This window comes from Suricata suricatta, chromosome 9, assembly GCF_006229205.1.
Source record: "Suricata suricatta isolate VVHF042 chromosome 9, meerkat_22Aug2017_6uvM2_HiC, whole genome shotgun sequence".
Lineage (NCBI taxonomy): Eukaryota > Metazoa > Chordata > Mammalia > Carnivora > Herpestidae > Suricata > Suricata suricatta.
In genome coordinates this window covers 23,645,577-23,666,863 of record NC_043708.1, presented here as the reverse complement: position 1 = coordinate 23,666,863, position 21,287 = coordinate 23,645,577, and the positions used below count along the sequence as shown (strand labels likewise).

The window sequence follows — 21,287 nt, the reverse complement described above, 5'->3', positions numbered from 1 at the left end:
GGAACCTCCACACTGTTTTCCAGAGCGGCTGCACCAGTTTACATTCCCACCAACCATGTAGGAGGGTGCCCGTCTCTCCACACCCTCGCCAGCATCCATAGTCTCTTGATTTGTTCATTTTAGCCACTCTGACTGGTGTGAGGTGGTATCTCAGTGTGGTTTTGATTTGTGTTTCCCTGATGATGAGTGATGTTGAGCATCGTTTCATGTGCCTGTAGGCCATCTGGATGTCCTCTTTGGAGAAGTGTCTGTTTATGTCTTCTGGCCATTTCTTCACTGGGTTATTTGTTTTTTGGGTGTGGAGTTTGGTGAGTTCCTTGTAGATTTTGGATACTAGTCCTTTATCTGATATGTCATTTCATTCAGCCCATAGTTAAGGAGTGTTGGTGGTGGGTGTTGTCCTTGGTGCTTGTAGCTGTTTTCCCTTAACAGTTACAGGTAATTTGGGAAAAGGGTCACCTTCCAGAACTAATTTGTTTTGGAAGTGGATGTTTTCTAGAACTTTTAATACCTGCTTTAGAACATGTATATTTAACACCATTTTGTTTATTCTCCAGTAACATAGTCTCTGAGGGCCTGATCATACCAACTGATATGACTAACAGTTAGAGTTCTTCAGAAATTTAGTTCCTGTGGGTTGCTGAAGGATTACTAGGCATTTATTCATTCGTCAAATATTGCCCTGCTGTGTATCAAGTACTGTTGACACAGTGGACTCAACACTCAGGGAAGTTACGGTGTTGTGATGAGGGTCAGGAGACTTCCAACAGATGCAGGCAGTTGTTGAACCAGTGAGTTAGATGAACTAGGGGAAGTAACCACGTAATATGAAATATAAATCAGTGAAAGTACAGGCACTATAGTTCAGAGGAGACCGTGTACTTTTTGATCTTTAAGATTACTATGCATCTTGAAGGACTCCCAGGGATAAAGATAATACATTGTTTTGTATTGCAGTAGATGCCCAATAAAATAATATTCAGTGGATGTATTTGGCTGGGGTCTTGAAGAATAATTACAGTTTAGGCAGGAAGAGATAGGATTACTGACGTAAACGGGGGAAAGAACGATGAACAAAGATGGAAATCCATAGGACACACAGAACTTCATTTGTGGGACTAGGGAGTATCTATCTATGGGCCAGCAATGGGGAATAAGGCAGAAAGGGGAAGCAGGGTCATCTCAACAAATTTTAAAGTGTCAGCTATTTAACTGATTATAAACTTTATGGAAGGCAAGTAAATTGAGCTTTTATTTGAAAATCTTTAATATGGCTAAACAGCATACTGTACTTTGTCTTCTGTGCGAATGTCTCACAAGGATTGTTATCCATGCACCTGGCACAGTAACTGTGATGAAGATACTCTTTTGCTGGGGATGAAGACTACAGTCAACTGAGCACTTGATCTGTGTGTGTCCCTACGCACGCCGTCTCCCTAAATCTGGTACATTGCAGCTTTATAGAGATGGTTCTTGACTTACAATGGTTTCATTTACAATATTTTGACTTTGCAGTGGTGCAGTCGTGATACACATTCTGAAGAAACTCTACTTTGAACTTTGATTTTTTTTGTCCTGCTAGTGATACGCAGTGTGGTACTCTTTTGTGATACTAGTTGGCGGCGGCAGCAAGATGCAGTCCCAGTCAGCCATGTGATGACAGGGTAAATAACTGATAGACTTACAGCTACTCTGTGCCCATACAGCCATTCTGATTTTCATTCTCAGTAGTCAATAAATTACATAAGAAATTAAACACTTTATTATAAAAAAGGCTTTGCATTAGATAGTTTTGCCCGACTGCAGGCTAATGTAAGTACTCTGAGCATGTTTCAGGTAGGCTAGTCTAAGCTATGCTGTGCAGTAGGTTAGGTGTATTAAATGCAGTTTCAGCTTATGATAGGCTTATCAGCTGTGATCCCATCTTGAGGAAGATGTGTAGTCAGTGTCATAACTGCTTCCTAAATCTTAAGGCTTCAAGGAAATGCAAAGTAGTTCCTGTTACAAAATGTTTGGGAACTCTAGGTCCCCTTTTGATTTCTACAATCTAGGTTGGAAGATACAAAATATATTAACTCCTTTTTTTTTTTTTTTTTTAAGTAATCTCTATGCCCATCTTGGGGCTTGAACTCACAACTCTGATTTCAAGAGTTACGTGTTTTACTGACTGAGCCATCTAGGTACCCCACAATATATGAACTACTTTTAACATGTTTTTTCTTCATCTACAGGTGAGCTGAGAGAACACTTTGGACAGTTTGGCCATATACGCAAGTGCATTATACCTTTTGTGAGTATTCTCTTAAAAAAATACGAAACTATCCTTTTATTAAAAAAAATTTTTTTTTAATGTTTATTTTTGAGAGAGACAGAGAATGAGCAGGGGAGGAGCAGAGAGAGAGGGAGACACAGAATCTGAAGCAGCCTCCAGGCTCTGAGCTGTCAGCACAGAACCCAATGCGGGGCTCAAACTCACAAACGGATATCATGACGTGAACCGAAGTCGGCCACCCAGCCGACTTAGCCACCCAGCCGCCTCATCCTTTATTCTTGATCGTCACATTTTATCCTCGAATTCTTGACTTTTTGTCAAAACACACCTACTTGTATGACTTTCTAATGAAGTAAAGCTGTTCTGAGTCTTTATTGATAAAATGATGGGTGATACTGATTAAAAAGTAATAAAATCTTATTCTGAGCATAACCAATTACCACAAACTTAAGGACTCAAAACGGCATACATACAGGTTATCTCACAGTTTCTGCAGATCAGGAATCTGGGCACAACCTTGCTGGGTCCTCTGCTCAGGGTCTCCCGTAGCTGTAGGCCAGGTGTCAGCTGGGGCTTTGATCTCATCAGGGCTCAACTGGGAGGGACTGATGTCCAAGATCCCTCAGGTTATTGGCAGAATCCATCTTTGAACTGTCGGACTGAGGTATCTTTTTGCTGGCTTTCCGCTTGTAGGGACTACTGGCAGTTTCTTGTTACTTGGGAGGTCTGTAGGCTCTTGCAACATGGCACTTAATTCTTCAGAGTCGGCAGAGGCGTTTCTCTAGTCTGTTACGTCTGTCTTAGAACATAGTCATGGGAGTGGCGTCCCATCTCCTCTGCTCTATAACCTGATCAGGGGAGCAATGTCCCATCATTTTTGCTATAACCTTCTGGTTAAACCCATGTCACAGGTCCCACACACCCTCAGTGGGAAGGGGTTATACAGAGGGTAACTTGGTGGGATACGGGTAGATCATGGGGCCATCTTGGAATTCTGCCCACTCCAGTATTATAATAAGGACTAGATACTAGAGGATGATTTTATCTTAAAATTAATTGGTGGAGGGGCCCCTGGGTGGCTCACTTGGTTGAGGTGGCTGACTTTGGCCCAGGTCATGATCTCATGGTTTGTGGGTTCAAGCCCCATGTCAGGCTATCTGCTGACAGCTCAGAGTCTGGAGCCTGCTTCTAATTCTGTGTCTTCCTCTCTCTCTGCCCCCTCTCGCTCATGCTCTGTCTCTCAAAAATAAATAAACATTAAAAAAATTTGGTGGAGGGGGGACTTCTGGGTGGCTCAGTTGGTTAAGCGGCCGACTTCAGCTTAAGTCATGATCTCATGGTCTGTGGGTTCGAGCACCACGTTGGGCTCTGTGCTGACAGCTCAGAGCCTGGAGCCTGCTTCAGATTCTGTGTGTATGTGTGTGTGTGTGTGTGTGTCTCTCTCTCTCTCTGACCCTCCCTCTCATGCTTTGTCTCTCTCTCTCTCAAAAATGAATAAACATTAAAAAAAATTAAATACATTTTTAAAAACTAATTAGTGGAGAATATGTTTTAATCTTTATCCTTATTAAGTTGAATGCCTTTTTTAATTTTAGTGTTTTTATATTTGTTATATTTCCTTTTTAAAAACTTTTTAAATGTCTATTTACTTTTGAGAAAGAGAGAGAGAGATAGACAGTGTGAATGGAGGAGGGGCAGAGAGGAAGACAGAGAATCCGAAGCAGACTCCAGGCTCCCAGCTGTCAGCACAGAGCCTGATGTGGGGCTTGAACTCCTGAACTGTGAGATCATGACCTGAGCTGAAGTCAGATGCTTACCTGACTGAGCCACTCAGGTGTCCCTCCTTTGTTTTGTAAGGAGGGTTTATTAATCAGTTTATAAATTTGTTTTGCTTTATTCTGGGCTGTATTTTTCTATGGGCTTTCTAGAATTGCTGGGTTTTTGGTGTGATGAGTACACAGAGTTTACAGGTGCGTCACTAAAACTACTCCTCTTTTCCTCACGACACTGAGATGGCTATGGTAAAGAATCAACTTCAGTAATTTAAATTCTTCATTCTTGGTTTAATGTTAGTTGCTTTCCAAGGATCTAATGGATTACTCCTATCTAGTGCTAGTGAGGGTGTAGGGAAGCTGGCACTGAAATTGCCTAGTTTACTTCATTTCTGAAGGGTAGTTTGGCAAAATAAAAATTCAGAATTTGTATTTGCTTTGATCTAGCAATCCACTTTTAGGCATTTATTCTGTGGAAATGGTGTGGTCAAGAATAAGCAACATTGTTTACTAATATAACTGGAAAGGGACACCTGGGTGGCTCAGTTGGTTGAGAGTCTAGCTCTTGATTTCGGCTCAGGTCATGATCCCAGAGTTGTGAGATCAAGTACCGAATTGGGCTATGCACTGAGCACAGAGGCTGCTCAAGAATCAGTCTCCCCTTCTGCCCCTCTCCCCTGCTCATACTCTCTCTCTCTCTCTCAACTAAACTAAATTAAAAATAGTAATACTGCTGGAAAGAACCTAAATGTTTAGCAGTAGGATTAAATAGATATTTATTGATACAGTGGAGTTTTATACAGTTGATTAAAAGAATGAGGCTCATGTATTACTGACATGTTTCTATAAGCTTTAAAACTACAATTTTACAAAGAGTATGAAATTTGTGTTTTTTGAAGCACATCAAAAAAATTTTATCCAAAAATTTTATCCACATCTTTTTGGTGGTCATTTCCCTCTTAGAAGTATAAATTAAATAATTTAGGACTTGGAATTAACAAAGCTTAGATGTAAACAAAAGAAAACTGATTTTTGGCGAAACTAAATAAAATATAACAAGAAAAAAGTTAGTTTCTGGTAAACAAATTCATGAACTCAAGTTAGAAATCCATGTTCCTTGTACCTAAGTTTTACACAAACACAAGTTTTTTTTCCCAATGTTTATTTTGAGAAAGAGAGAGAGTGCAAAGAGGGGAGGGGCAGAGAGAGAGAGAGAGGGTGAGAGAATCCCCAACAGGCTCCACTCTCAGCCGTGCAGCTTGATGTGGGGCTTGATCTGATGACCTGGAGAGCATGACCTGAGCCCAAATTAAGAGGTGGACACTTAACTGACTGAGCCACCCAGCTGTCCCCAAACACAAATTTTTTAAGGCTTTTACAGAAATAATCATAAGGAGGTAGAGGAGGAATTCTATCTTTCTAAGGTAAGGAATGAATCATTGGGACATTACCAGAAACTTCATGCAGTCTAGGTATATACTTAAAAAGTAACCTTTCAGGAGTGCTTGGGTGGCTTAGTCAGTTGAGCCTTGGACTCTGGATTTCACTTCAAGTCATGATCCCAGTGTTGTGGATCCAAGCCCTGTGTTGGGCTCTACACTGAGCAAGGAACCTGCTTAAGAGTCTCTCTCTCTGGGGCGCCTGGATGGCTCAGTTGGTTGAATGTCGATTTCAGCTCAGGTCATGATCTCATGGTTCGTGGGTTGGGACCCTGTGTTGGGCTCTGTGCTGACAGCTCAGAGCCTGGAACCTGCTTTGGATTCTGTGTCTCCCTCTCTCTCTCTCTGCCTACCCTCCCCCCTTCTGTGCTCTCTCTCTCAAACATAAAAAAAAAAAAAAAGATTCTTTCTCTCCCTCCCTCTGCCCCACTTTCCCACTATTTCTGTCTTTAAAAAGTCACCTTTTAAATATGGGGGCAGTTTTTAAGAATTTGGTTTGAGGGTGGTGTGGAGTACAACATAACTTTGTAACAAGATTGACCATGATGTACACTGAGTGAACAGACATCTTTGTATCTGTTCTTTTTATTTGGGGGGGGGGGGCAGAGGGAGAAAGATAATCTTAAGCGGGCTTCATGACCAGCACAGAGCCCAATGGTAGGCTTAATCTCACAACCTTGAGATCATAACCTGAGCCAAAATCAAGAATTGGATGCTTAACGGACTGAGCCACCCAGGCACCCCGTTCTTTAAATAGTAGTGCTGGTGGGTGGGGGCAGGGTGCTTCCAAGCACCCTAGAGCCTGATGTATAGGTTGGATAATAAGCACTCTTTTCCTTTGCACGAAGGGAAGTAGCATTACCTCAAAGTCTGGAACTAGGTAAATAAGGGTAATACTGTATACTCTACTATATCTATATATCTTTTTATTCTATTTTTCATCAGGAGTATGGAGTGTGTGATTGTAATGGTAGTGGTGGTGATGAGAAAAATTCGCCTCCAAAATTACCAGAAGTGCACCTAGATTTTGAGGCTTAATTTTTTAGTTTCTAGAAGTGAGGAAGTTAGAAATACTGTCTCCATTTCTTTATATGATTAAAATTTCCCTATTAATGTTAGTGTGGTTTGTATCTCGAATGACAAAGAAACTTCACTACCCATATTTTACTTCTCCAGTGGCATCAGAAAAGGAGAATGTTAAGATTCACAGAAGGGTTAAACCTTTCATAACTAGGAGGCATTAAATCAAGTTTTTGACATCTGTTATCCCAGATGAAAAGTTGGTAGTTTGTTTTGGAGCTCATGGAAACTTTACCAAGTTCATGATTAATCTCTTCCTAAATTTTGAGTTTTTAGGACAAAGAGACTGGTTTTCATAGAGGTATGGGCTGGATTCAGTTTTCTTCAGAAGAAGAACTTCAGAATGCACTACAGCAAGAAAATCATATTATTGATGGAGTGAAGGTAAGTATTTTTCTGTATAAGGTCATGAGATTCTATGGATCAGTGAGTAAGTCAGAATATAGAGTCTCCCAAGGTCTTTGGGAGATTTGTAACTAAAGTTCCCTTAGCATTGGTTAGAGAGTGGTGGGGGTGGGCAAGTGCAGGCTCTGAAACGTCTGGGGAGGGTAGCGGAGGAAGTCCCTTTAATGGTTAGCAAGGGGCATCTAATGTAGAGCAGTGGGAACAGCAGTCTGTTTACAAGGTAGGGAGACGGGAGTTGAAAACCTGGCTTTTCCACTTCTGTGCAACCTTGGGTCAAAACAGTTAGTTTTAAGAAAAGGAAACAAATAATGTTCTCCTGACTTACTGCTGCTGACTCCATAGTAAAGACGCAGTCTTAAAGTGGCAGTTTTCAGTTGTAATATTTTGCAGATACTGTCTTTCCTTACAATACTTATTTGATTTTTCTCAGCTCCACATTCAAGCTCAAAGACCAAAAAATTTGCAAGGGGATCAAACATCTGATGAAGAAAAAGATTTTTGAGACTATCACTACCTATTAAATAAAGTAAACAACATTGAAAACTTTGTCTAAATGTTTTTATTTGAAACAAGTAGTTGCACCAAGCGAGAGCTTGCTTTCCCCACTCCAAATGAAAACCGAACTCAGCAGAGGCACGGGTCATTTGGCAGGACAGTTCTAGTAGGTGAACATCCTTGTACTGACTGGTTGGGGCAACTGTGTTCATCAGCAGTCATTCTTACACAAAATATTATCCCCAAAGTACTAATGTCACACAAAAGGAAGTGGTCTTAATTTCATGTGTGGGGCAGTATGCTCTATAAATGCCAAAAGTTGGAGAAGCACAAACACAACCCACTCTTTAAAAAAACTAAATAGTTCAAAGAGTTTTCCATCCCCCCCTTTACTCCCCTAATAAAAAGTAGTGCTGGGGCCTGACACCCCGTTTTGGTTTTTATCCTGGCCATTTACAAAGTGTTTCCCCATCTGACTTGCATCATTAGGGTTATGGATAAAAGTTCATCACTTTGAAGAGTGGTGTATCTACTCCTTTCTCCTCTTCTTGCCTTCATGCTCATGTTCCTTGGGGCGGCTGCTGTCTGAGGGTCTTTTAGAGCCACCGTGCTGTTTGGCTTCTTCCAAAAACTTGTCCAAACCAAAAGGATCTTCCTCAAACTGAACTGGTCCTTCTCGGCCTCTCTGCCTACGGTCTGAACCAGAAAACTCCTTATCGGGAACAAATCTAGGGAAAAAGAAAAAGGAGTATGAAGCACTTTGTTTTCACTAGTGCAAACACTGAAACTGAGCTGTCTGCCTTCGTACCTATTGGTCTTTATTCTGGCTTCTAGGTCATCTCCATACATGTCTTTGTCCAGATTTTTACTGGGCCTGTAAATATTCTGGGCCATATCTTTACCACCTCTCCAGGCTTGATCATAAACGTTGTAAATTTCATCTTCTCCACCTGCAAAACCACTGTCCATACCCTGTGGAAAAAGGACATTAAAAGTTAACATCTTCAGTCTGAACTGCAAATTTAAATGATCTTCATTTAAAAAAAAAAGTCCATAAACATTTATTCTTATCGCCTTTGGTCCGTAGATTAAAAAAAGTGCTAATTAACAACTCTCACTACTAAAGTAGTCATTAAACTTGTGGGCAGTAGTATAAGCAGGTTCTTGACAATTTCAGTTTGTAAGACAGTAGCAAGAAGATGAAAGAATTGTAAAGTAGCATTTTTCTAATGTCACTCATTTATTTATCAAGTAAGTTCTGTGTCCAACGTGGGGCTTGCTTGAACGCACAACCTGACATCAAGAATTGGATGCTGTATGGGGCGCCTGGGTGGCTCAGTTGGTTAAGCGTCCGACTTCAGCTCAGGTTATGATCTCACAGCTCATGGGTTCAAGCCCCGCGTCAGGCTCTGTGCTGAATGCTAGCTCAGAGCCTGGAGCCTGTCTTCAGATGCTGTGACTCCTCTTTCTGACCCTCCCCTGCTCACGCTGTCTCAGTCTCTGTCTCTGTCTCTCCCTCTCTCTCAAAAATAAATAAAAACATTAAAAAAGTAAAAAAAAAGTTGGACGCTGTATAGACAGGCATCCCTATACGATTTCATTTAGAATAAATGTTACACCCCTTAACTCCCTGAGAACATAACTCTGTCTGTCTATCCATCTGAGAGAGAGAGGACATGTGCTGGAGAGGGGGCAGAGGGAGAGTGAGAATCTTAAGCAGGCTCCCATGACCCTAGGATCATAACCTGAGCTGAAATATATATATAACCAGGTTATAATTAATCAAGATGCTCAACTGAGTTACCCAGGCCCGAGAACATCACTACTATAGCACAAGACAATAAGGCTCTTAATAAAATCCTAAGACAAAAAGGAACTTGTTTCATATATTTGAATGGTTCCTTAATACGGGGTTGTGTTTTTTAGAAAAAATTTTATGACAACTTTGAAATAATTTAAGCTTAAGCTTATAAGAGGTGATGGTCATAAATATTAATGCCTAACTCCTTTGCTCCGGCTGGGAAATTACTACCGCAGAGTGTTTAAGAACAGAAACTTTGAAATCAACACAGCCCATGTTTGAATCTTCTATCAGTTTCTAGCTAAACCTCTAAGTGTCTCAATTTCCTCATATATAAATAGTATGAAGTCAGAGGGTTTTTGTAAGGATTAAGTGAGGTAATACAAATAAAAGACAACAATGCCAGGAATGTAAAAAAGTACCTAAGTTATTATAAAACTAAAATAGCTTACTCAAATGCTACCTTCAAATCTTCCTGAAGCCTCCGAGTCATAACAAACTTCCCTTCTACTCTTCCCAGTAGAACTCTATTTATATGTCTATTTTTATTACAGACTGCCTTATCCTTATTTATACACATATATGTCTTTTCCAGTAGACTTGAAGGTTCCTTGAGGGCAAAGTGTATCTATCTTTGATCTCACGGTCTTCTACACAATAAATAATTAATGTTGGGTGGATTAAAACATAAAGATACTTCTTCGCTCCTAATGTATCCTAGCTAGTTAATAACAATAGGTTCTAGAAATCGTATTTCCTGACAGCTAGTCTAGCACTTAAATTTAGTTTTTCAGGTTTATCTTTTAAAGATCTCAAGTTTATGTGATTCTATAGCATTAAGAAAAGTTCTTTTTTTCAGAGATCAACAAAAAACCCAAGTGATATTTTGTAGGACACTGGCTATATTTTAGAAATAAAAGACCTATATATTCGTTTTTTTAAAAATCAACTAATTTCGTGCATTTTCTACTAAAGTCTTAAATCTCAGCCAACTATCAGAGGGCAAAATCAGAGTTGTTTCATCTGACTACATCAAATAAGATGAAATAAGGTGAAGCAGCTCTCTGGACTATAGCACACAACTTGTAATATTTTTCTCTCATTATGCCAGCATACCTTGATCCAAATCTATGATCTGTTCATTTCTTTCCCCTGATGATTGTATTCATTTCAACACTTATGACATGCTATTTCTAAATTCCTTGTACCTTGGACTGGTTGAAGAGCCTTTGGTCATACTGAACTTCATTGGACGTCCGCGGATTGGGTACACCAAGAGCAATGACTTCACTGATATCTCGATTTTCATTTCTCTGCAGTTTTGACCTGTTTCAAAATACAATGTCACTAGCTGAAGACTCTTCACAGAGAAGCTAAATTTCAATTTCAACATAACCAATCTCAGAAGCAAAGTTAATGAACATATCCCGTTTGTTTACTGTGAACATTCATTCCCTGATAATGCACAGTCGGGCTAGCAGTCCATACAGCACTTCAGAGCTGTGATACTAGAAGAGGTGGGGTTTTACAATCAGGCCTTCCTGTTAAATGAAAAGAACCCTCAAGAGACTCACTCTTGACACTATGTGTTTAATACAAGAAATCACCTTACAAAAGAAAAAAAAAAGAAATTACCCTACAGAGCATGCTGAGATAGGAAATTGCTACACTTTATATTTGCTATTACACGAGGGTTGGGGGGGACTGGATGCAAATTGGATGTATCATATGAATCACTGTCAATAAGCCAGAATCAGTTCTTTACCTGAACCACATTTAGTAATTTTATCCTATTACAATTTTGAGGAAAACATGTCAATGACTGGATTACTCAGTATGATTTTCAATGTTCAGATTATCTTAATTCCCCTGCTGCTTCAGTATGTATGCAATCTGCATCATGATGAAACGTAACCATCATCACTTATTTTATCAGAAGCTCTCGGGTCTTACCTAGTTTTTTTGAGAGAGACAGAGTGCAAGCTGGGGAGGGCAGAGAGAGGGAGACATAGAATCCAAAGCAGGCTCCAGACTCTGAGCTGTCCATACAGAGCCCAACACAGGGCTTGAACTCATGAACTATATGGTCATGACCTGAGCCCTAAGCCAGATGCTTAACCAACTGAGCCACCAAGGAACCCCGAAACTCAAGTCTTAAAATGATTTCTATAGCTAACCCAATTTTCACCTAATAATAAGTTTACAGCCTTTCTACATTATCAATTCTCACGGTCACTTTACTGGTTTTAGGGACCCAATTTATCTTCAGAGCCATTTTGAAGTCTTATAGCTTAAGAATTTCAAAGCACGAGTATCGTTAATTGTGCACTTTCACATTTCATTCCACACTCTTCTATACTGCATATTTACCCACAATTTGAAATTCAGATTTTCTGTTTCTCCAGGGCTTCTCTTACCCAGGGAGATGAGCTATGTCATTAAATAACAAAGACCACCACCAGTAGGAATCTTTTTCATGTGTAAGACATGACTTGAAAAAAAAAGGATTTTATCAATAGCTCGCAAAACGGTGAGAGCGTGGAAAGCTGCTCATGTGGGATGACAATGTTTCGTATTTGCATTTAACCCTGACCCAGAATTCAGGCTTCAGCCTTTGGTGAACCATAAACTTTACCAATCCCTACTTTAGCCCAAGTCTCCATGCATGTATTCTGTTTCACACAAACTGTTATTAAAAGTGCTCCATCCATTTTCCAAAGTAATTTTATATGGTAGCTCTGTCATTGAATGTTAAGTGAACTGCTCATGAGAAGAAGCTGATTTTCATTTCTCACAAAACCTGCTATTATCCCTCACCATACTGGATGCACCCTCTGCATCCAGGAGGACCTCAGTGAAAGCATAGATGCTTTGGGGCGCCTGGGTGGCTCAGTTCATGAAGTGTCTGACTCTTGATTTCAGCTCCGGTCATGATCTCACAGTTCACAAGAATGAGCCCCATGTCAGGCTCTGTGCTGACAGCAAGGAGCCTGGTTGAGATTCTCTCTTTCCCTCTCTCTCTGCCCCTTCCCCAACTCATGCACGTGTGTGCACTCTCTCTCAAACATTAAAAAAATAATAATTTTTTAAAAAGTACAGAAGCTTCTTCTCTGCCCGGAGGAATAGCATGGCACTTTTGCCTCACCATTTGAAACAGGACAAGAACAGACCAGAACGGTCCTATCTACTACCTTCACAAACATGACCTGAACTCCCTTTCTATATCCCCCATCATTCGCAATTCTAGCTGACTCTACACATCTATAGGGTGATGAGAAAAGATTCCTTCCAGGGACAGTCGATTCTTCTGCTAAGAAAAAGTAAACAGTTTAGTGTGAGAAAACAAGTGCTGATTTAGTAAGTTATCCAACTAAAAAGGAAAGGAAGAGAAGCAGAACTGGGCCCAGGGGACTTACCCTCTCTAAAAGGTTCAGAAAAGCCACTCCTCATAATTCATATTTATCTCAAACAGCACCTACCTCTTATCAGGAGCTGCCCTGGAAAGATTCCGGTCGTGCTGTCTCTCTTTCCGCCTATCATGCCGGATTTCATCCCTCTCACGTGCCTCCCCATCCTCTGTGTGAACAGAGTTAAAAATTACTTCATCACTATATTACCCATTAATATTTGGAACCCAAGAATATTCTTTAACCTATGACAGAAAATTCCATGAATTTCTTTATAGTCACATTCAGCCCTTTTAACTTACTTGCAATGAATTTAAACCCAGCAGTATTGGTCTAATTTTTTTAAGTTTATTTTGGGGGTGGGCAGAGAGAGAGGGGAGAGAGACTCTCAAGCAGGCTCCATGCTCAGCGCAGAGCCTGACTCAGGCTCGATTTCACGAACTGTGAGAACATGACCTGAGCTGAAATCAAGAGTCGGTTGCCTAATCAAATGAGCCACCCAGGTGCCTCAGTTTAATTTTTGAATGTGAAATCTGTAATCATGCATGCAGCTGAAGTGTTTAGAGGTAAAGTATACTGATGTCTTTAAGTTAACCTGAAATGCATCAAAGTTGTAAGGTGAACTGACAGATGGATATAGATGGGTAGGCAGGTGGTAAAGCAAATTTAGCAATGTTAATTGTTAAAAAAAAAGTGAACTGTAGAATCTAGGTGGTGCAGGATATAGCTGTTCATTGTATAATTCTTTCAACTTGTGTATGTGTGAAGTTTATTTAATTTGAGAGAGAGAGAGAAAGAGAACACATGAGCACAAGCAAGGAAGTGGCAGAGGCAGAATCCCAGGCAGGCTCTCTGCTGCCACAACAGGGCCTGATGTGAGGCTTGAGCCCATGAAGTTCGAGATCATGACCTGAGCCGAAACCAAGAGTTGAATGCTTCACTGATTGACCCTTGATTTCAGCTCAGGTCGTGATCCAGGGTCATGGGTTTGAGCCCCACGTGGGGCGCCCCCTGAATATGGAGCCTGCTTAAGATTCTCTCTCCCCATCCCCCACTCCTCTCCCTTGCTCCCTCTCTCTCTAAAAGAAAGAAAGAAAGAAAATTGTCATATTAAAATTTCAGGAAAAATATTATGTGTCAATGTACCCTTGTATTTTCAAAGACTGGCTGAATAAAGAACCTTTTGCTTGTGGTGCACAGGAGCTGGCTGCGTCCTGATCTCTGTCTATGATGTTTAGATCTATCTTCACCTTCCCTTCTCTCTCCAGTCTGAAGGGACACCGTGTAATTAAGAGCATGAGCTTTGGTGGAGCCAGCCTGTCTGGATTCAAGTCCTGTTCCTATGACAGGCTAGCAGCATGACCTTGTGCAGTTGCTACCCAACCACTGTGAGCCTCGGTCTCCTCTGTAAAACGGTGACAATCCCAGCATCACTGCAGGGGGCTGCTGGAGGAAGTCTATAAGGCAGTGCATGTAAAGTTCTCAGAGTAGCATCTGCCATGATAAGCACTCAATAAATGTTGGATCTTATTAATATCTGGCAACACATTTTTCAAAATTTTATCATTCAAGAATCATTCTATGCTTTTTTATCCTCACCAGAGAACTTAGATACAGGGAAATCTGACTACCTTCAGTGGCTATGTGTATGTACAATAAGGTTTTTAGAAGCAGGTTTTTTATTAAGTCATTCATGTATGATTCAAGGGTGTGGATCACTACTTATAATCCTGGTTCTTTCTCTACAGCTGAACTCTGGACTCCTATATCCAAATGCCTGCCTGACACCTCCATCTTAAACTTGACATGTCTACAACTAAACTCCTAATCCTTCCCTCTGAAACCTCTTCCCCTGCAGTCTTCCCAGTATTAGGAAATGGAAACTCAATCCCTCCCAACTGTCCATGTCAAAAGTTCTGGAAATAATTCGACTCTTCTCTCACACCTCTACCTAACAAACAAGCAAGTTTTGACAGCTCTCCCTTCAAAACACATGTGTATCCGACCATGTTTTCCCTACCTCTCATGATCTCACCTGGATTACTCCAACAGTCCTCCGGATGGTTCCAGTGCTCCTCCACAGGCCACTCCACAGCCTGCTCATGTATGGCGTATTGTGCTGCCTTGCTCAAACCCTTCAACGGCTTCCCTTGTTATCTGACGTAAAGGCCTCATCCTTCAGTCTAATGCTCTCCCAGCTGAGCTAATTTGGCTCCTAAAGCCTCATCCTTAAAAGGCCATATATGCTCTGGCCATCAATTTTCCTATGTACCCGAATAACTCTGACACCTCTACTACTCAGCTTGCTCTAATTCAGCTACCCTGGCCTCCCTGCCTCTTCTTTAATACACCACGTATACTCCCAAATCAGGGCCTTTGCACTTGCTGCTCCTTCTGTCTGCAATGCTCTTCTGCATAGAACTACAAGGCTCACTTCCTTACTTCCTTCAGGTTTTTGTGCTAATGTTACCGTCTCAGAAGTGAGGTCCATTCTGCCTGTCCTTTCCTTCTGGTACTTTTGTCCCCCTTCCCTATTTTTTCTCCACAGTAATTTTTATCATGCTATTATTATTAATCACCTAGTAATGATAATTTACTTTTCTGGTCTGTTTACACTCACTGCTGTACCTGCAACTTAACAGAAAACCTTGTGTCTAGAAAAAAACCCTGCATATAGTAGATGCTCACTATGAATCAAAGGAATGAATAATTGTACTAGTCTAGGATTATTAAAAAAAATTTTTTTTAAGTATTTATTCAACTTTGAGAGACAGAGCGCAAGTGAGGAAGGGGCAGAGAAAGAGGGAGACACAGAATCTGAAGCAGGCTCCAGGCTCCGAGCTGTCAGTGCAGAGCCTGAGGTGGGGCCCAAACCCAAGAACCACAATATCATGACCTGAGCCAAAGTTAACACTTAACTGACTGAGCTATCCCCTGATTATCTCATTTAAAAAAAAATTTAATGTATTTATTTTTGAGAGAGAGAGAGAGACAGAGTGACAGAGAACAAATGGGGGGAAGGGAGAGGAAGAAACAGAATCCAATGCAGGTTCTAGGTTCTGAGCTGTCAGCACAGAGCCTGAGGCAGGGCTTGAGCCCACAAACTGAGATCATGACCTGAGCTGACGTCACACACCTAACTGACTGAATGCTCCAGTCGCCCCCTGATTAATTTTTATAGACAGACAGAGTGAGCAGGGGGGCAGAGAGGGAGAATATGTTTTTTTTAAAGAAAGTTTTAAGTTTCTTTATTTCAGGGGGTGGGGGGTGCACAAGTACACATGCACAAGCACAAGCAGGAGAGGAAAAGAGGAAAGAGACAGAGAATCCCAAGCAGGTCCACGCTATCAGCCCAGAGCCCAACATGGGGCTCAAACTCAGGAACCAAGAGATCATGACCTGAGCTGAAGAACATTTAACTGACTGAGCCACCCAGGTGCCCTAGAAACTTTTTTTTTTAATGTTTATTTACTTATTTTGAGAGTGAGAAAGAAAGAGAGAGAGAGAGGAAACATACACGTGTGAACTGGGGGAGGAGCAGAGAGGAGAGAGAATCCCAATCAAGCTCCATGCTGTCATTGCAAAGACCAACGTGGGGCTTGATCTCATGAACCATGGAATCATGACCTGATCAGAAATCAAGAGTCAGATGCTCAACCAATTTGAGCCACCCAGGTGCTCTGAAAGAGGGAATCTTACATAGGCTCCACACTCAGCAGAGAGCCTGATGTGGGGCACAGTTCCATGACCCTGAGATCATGACCTGAGCTGTAATCAAGAACTGGACATTCAATCAATTGAGCCACCCAGGCGCCCCATAATATGCAATTTTTAAAAATATATCACTCTGGGGGGCCTGGGTGGCTCAGTCGGTTAAGTGTCTGACTTCAGCTCAGGTCATGATCTCATGGTCGGTGAGTTCAAGCCCCACGTTGGGCTCTGTGCTAATAGCTCAGAGCCTGAAGCCTGCTTCGGATTCTGTGTCTCCCTCTTTCTGCCTGTCCCCTGCTTATACTCTCTCAAAATAATATAACTCAAAAAATAAACATTAAAAGTATATTAAACTGAGCTTGAAAAATGTCCAGTGTAGGGGCGCCTGGGTGGCTCAGTTGGCTAAGTGTCTAACTTCAGTTCAGGTCATGATCTTGTGGTTCACGGGTTCCACCCCTGCATCAAGCTCTGCAGAGCCTGCTTGGGGTTCTCTCTTGCTGCTTCACTCTGCCCTTCTCTCTCAAAATAAATAAAGAGCGCATGTGTTCTCCCTCTCAAAATAAATAAATAAACTTGAAAAAAAAATATCCAAGGGTGCCTGGGTGGCTCAGTTGTTTAAGCATCCAAATTTGGCTCAGGTCATGATCTCATGGTTCATGAGTTCCAGCCCTGCATTGGGATTTGTGTGGACAGCTCATAGCTGGAGCCTACTTTGGATTCTGCGTCTCCCTCTCTCTGCCCTCCCTTGCTCACCCTCTCTCTCTCTCTCTCTCTCTCTCAAAAATAAACATTAAATAAATAAATAAAATGTCCAGTGCAGTCTCCTACTGAAGGGCCCATCTTTAAATATATATTCTGGGGCACCTGGGTGGCTCAGTCAGTTAAGCATCTGGCTTTGGCTCAAGTCATGATCTCGCAGTTCGTGGGTTCGAGCCCCACGTCAGGTTCTGTGCTGACAGCTAGCTCAGAGCCTGGAGCCTCCTTCAGACTCTGTGTCTCCCTCTCTCTCTGACCCTCCCCTGCTTGTGCTGTCTCTGTCTCTCAAAAATTAAAAAAAAAAAAATTTATATATATATATATATATATATATTTTTTATTTTCTACTGCTATAGCTCAGTAAAGCAGAAGTTACTTTCATTTCTATATGATTTCTGAAATAGCTACATTTTTATAGGTGTGTCCTAGTTTTCTATGCAGTAAAAACAATGACGAGTCTCTAAATGTTCACAAAGTACATTCAACTTAGTAAAGAGAATGTTATACCTTTTTCCACATGGGTTTTGATCCCAGCTCTTCTCTCCCTGGCTTTCTGGGCCATTTCTCTAAGTTTCTCTTCATGTTTCTCCTTCTCTTTCTGAGCCATCTTTCTCTCTACTTGAGCACGCATTTCTACAGCTTCACGAGCCTGTTAGTAAAGTCAGATGTTAAATAATACATGATTGGAGGGGAAGCATCCAAAACCTTGACTGAAGTCTGGCTTAAAAGAGCAGTTATAAAAAATTCAGATTTGTTATTACCGATTAAAACAAAGATTCTTGTCCACTAAAAGAATGCTTGCCTGGAAGACACTGTAAACTTAGAGATTTCATTCTGGAAAATGTTTTAGTGGCTCAAACTATAATGACCCCAATAAATCTTGTAAGTCACTGCTTCGCTTTCTCAGAAACCCCAAAACTACATTAAACAAGATTCCAATAAAGCAATTTTCAGTATCAATAACATAGCAGGAACCTGTATTGTGTTCAAAATCAATCAAGACAATTCAAAAAATGCCTTACCAGGAGATGACCTTTAGAAAGGTGCGTGCTGTGATGTAGGGTATATACTTATCTATGTTTCAAACACATGCCATGGCATATGTGAACTTCCAGGTCACATATTAATAATATTAATGCCATAATATTAATAGACAATTGCTATTATGACTATCATTTTCTACAGCATTCAGTTCATCAGGATGTTTATTTGCCCTTCCTTGATAACCTTTTGGGAGACATCTATATTTAAAATAGAAAAAAACTCTAAAAAAGAAACCATTATAAAACCTAAAAACAGCAGTTGGCAATCTCTTTAAAAATGAGATCAGCCTAGTGAACCATCGCTCTGGATGTTGGGAGGAGGCTGGGTGGCCAGCGATGGAGTCTGCGTACACGTCTACAGAGGCTGAGAGCAGGCGCAGAGCTGCAAACAGCACGTGCCAGGTCTGGCGTCCATGCTACAGGTGGCCGTCTCGGCACCCAGGACTGTAGCTAAAACAGCAGTATCTTGCATTAATCAAACCATCATGCTGTAGGACTTAAAATTTACAGCAATGTGTCAGGTATTTCTCAATAAAACTGGAACAAGTAAACCAACAGTATCTTAGGTAACCAAAGATGGATTTGCACATTATCAAGAGTGTTACACCCATTAATTATGACAGACCAACCTTCCGATCAGCAATATAGAGAGCTTCAGCCAGCTTGGCAAAGTTCTCATTGATGTGAACTGTCTGCAGGCCTCTTCCATCAGCAGCCAGGCGCTTGTCTAATGGAATTGTATAACCCTGTGTGGAAGCAGGCAGAAAACACCAGTCATAAAAAAGCGGCAACAGATTCTTTAAAATTAGATTCAAATATGTCCCTTTTGACAACCACTGAGCTGAAGTTCTTGTTCTTACATTTTTCTTCACAGTTGCAAAACAGCAGCAGAGGCTCACACTGAGAGCTTCGTGTGAAGTCTTATTTGAAAGCACCTCAGTCTGTGGTCTCATTTAACCTTCACAGTGATTCTGTAAGGCTGGTAACACTGTTGTTTCCATTTCACAGCTAAAGCTGCTGAGGTAGGGAGCTTAGGTAACGTCCCCCGGGTCACACAGTTAATAAACAGATGAGCTAAAATTTAAATTTGGGACAGTAGAACATCAGAGCTCAAGCTCTGTACAAAAAGATTCTTCTGTTAATAATGGTGAGTTATAATAAAAGGAAATCACTATCAAATAGCTAAATAGTTGTTCCTCAAATAATAGGACAATCATATAAAAATGAAACAAATCACTATGATCAGAGTATACATAGGTAGTTTACTGGTTGGTACTGTTTTAATTGAATTGTCAGATTCTTGGAATACTGTGAGTTTTAGTAAATGGAAAAGATAGACAAATTAAGATTCTGTGTTTTGAAATTTTGCATCCTATTTTCAATAACTCAAAGAGTATACTTAACATCCATGGACATTTCAGGCTTAGCTTTATTTTTCCAGATTTATGACTAGATTCCTAAATGTTGACCTCTTACCCATGGTCTTTATTGCTAATACATGAAGTATTAGAAAATCAGTTCAAGATACCACATAGTTACATATATGTTAATTAACCCAAATCAAACCACCTAATAACCCTTTTGTTTTAGGATGAGTACATAACTTCCTTTAAGAAATAATTTAAGAAACTTCTTCCTTTAAGAAGTAAGGATGGGTAGCTCAGTTGGTTAAGCGTCCAACGCTTGATTTTAGCTCAGGTCATGATCTCACAGTTTATGGGTTCAAGTCTCGCATCAGGCTGTGCACGGAGCTTGCTTGGGATTCTTGCTCTCACTCCCTCTGCTGCTTGTGCAGCAGCAAAATAAATAAACTTAAAGTAGTTATGGGGCACCAGGGTGGCTCAGTCATTAAGCATCCGACTTCACCTCAGGTCATGATCCCACATTCTGTGAGTTTAAGCCCCATGTCAGGCTCTGTGCTGACAGCTCAGAGCCTGGAGCCTCCTTCAGAGTCTGTGTCTCCCTGTCTCTGCCCCTCCCCTGCTCACACCCTGTTTCTTTCTCAAAATAAAATAAAGACATAAAAAAATTTTTTAAAATAAAAAAATAAAAAATAATGAAAAAAGTAGTTATATTTAATCTACAAATTAAAGTAGCCTTCATCACCCATCAAAAACAAAATTATGAAGCATGACTTGGGGGAAAAGGGGAAATAGTGTTCAGAGAATTTATTTCACATTATTTTACAGATTCTTCATGACTCCTGCAAGTTTTGGTGCTTAGAGATATACAGGATTTAAATAGCTTATGCATACATTCTTATAAACAGAAAAAAATGTTTGAAACTTAAAGCACTGAATATATCTAATTACTCTTTTTTGTCATATTATCATTTAAACTGATATCAGTTTAGTATCAGTTTAGATATCAATTCCAGTTTTCTAAAGAAGATTAATCATTCATTGATAAGTTACTTTATTTTACCTATTCCTTCCCTAGAAGCTTCTCATACCTACAATTCACTAAAAGAATCTATATACTATTCATGTGACTGGCCTATTACATTTCTATTACATTACAAAAAAAAAGTCACATAGGTTGGGTGTTCCTTTTTGAAAATATTCAGCTAAGTGAGATGCTGAGGATTTAATGAAACTTTCTTGGGCTGAAGATCCTTCCTGAGTGTTTTCCAGTAGGTTCTAATAGTAGAAGACTGATTTTATGACAACTTCATTACCTTTGCATTTTTCCAATTTGAAATACAAGGAGGAATCTTCCACTCTTGTTGTTCCTTCACAGTCATCTGAGTTGACAAAAAAAGAAAAAGAGACATTTTTTTGTTGTTGTTGTTAAAATCAACATAAAGACTTTTTTTCCCCATATTTTATTGTCAAATTGTTTTCCATACAACACCCAGTGCTCTTCCCCATAAGTGCCCTCCACCATCACCACCACCTCTTTTCCCCCCTCCCCCTTCCCCTTCAACTCTCAGTTCATTTTCAGTATTCAGTAGTCTCTCAAGTTTTGTGTCCCTCTCTCCCCCCAACTCTCTTTCCCTCTTCCGCTCCCCCTGGTCCTCCATTAGGGTTCTCCTGTTCTCCTGTTAGACCTATGAGTGCAAACGGATGGTTTCTGTCCTCTGCCTGACTTATTTCGCTTAGCATGA

General features: G+C 40.6%; 2 protein-coding genes across 2 annotated transcripts in view; one reads left to right on the top strand and one right to left on the bottom strand.

Annotated features, from left to right (window-relative positions):
* Positions 1-7,511, top strand: part of SLIRP (SRA stem-loop interacting RNA binding protein) — a 9,265-nt gene extending 1,754 nt beyond the window's left edge. The window contains exons 2-4 of the mRNA XM_029952832.1: positions 2,232-2,290; positions 6,840-6,947; positions 7,399-7,511. Of these exons, the coding sequence (XP_029808692.1) occupies positions 2,232-2,290; positions 6,840-6,947; positions 7,399-7,470 (239 nt within the window). The 3' untranslated portion in view covers positions 7,471-7,511. The remainder of the gene's footprint in view (positions 1-2,231; positions 2,291-6,839; positions 6,948-7,398) is intronic.
* SNW1 (SNW domain containing 1) overlaps positions 7,510-21,287 on the bottom strand; it is a 35,036-nt gene continuing 21,258 nt past the window's right edge. The window contains exons 8-14 of the mRNA XM_029952830.1: positions 20,859-20,924; positions 18,811-18,927; positions 17,646-17,787; positions 12,744-12,840; positions 10,473-10,590; positions 8,272-8,435; positions 7,510-8,191 (exon numbers count right to left, since the gene is read on the bottom strand). Coding sequence (XP_029808690.1) covers positions 7,993-8,191; positions 8,272-8,435; positions 10,473-10,590; positions 12,744-12,840; positions 17,646-17,787; positions 18,811-18,927; positions 20,859-20,924 — 903 coding nt within the window. The 3' untranslated portion in view covers positions 7,510-7,992. The remainder of the gene's footprint in view (positions 8,192-8,271; positions 8,436-10,472; positions 10,591-12,743; positions 12,841-17,645; positions 17,788-18,810; positions 18,928-20,858; positions 20,925-21,287) is intronic.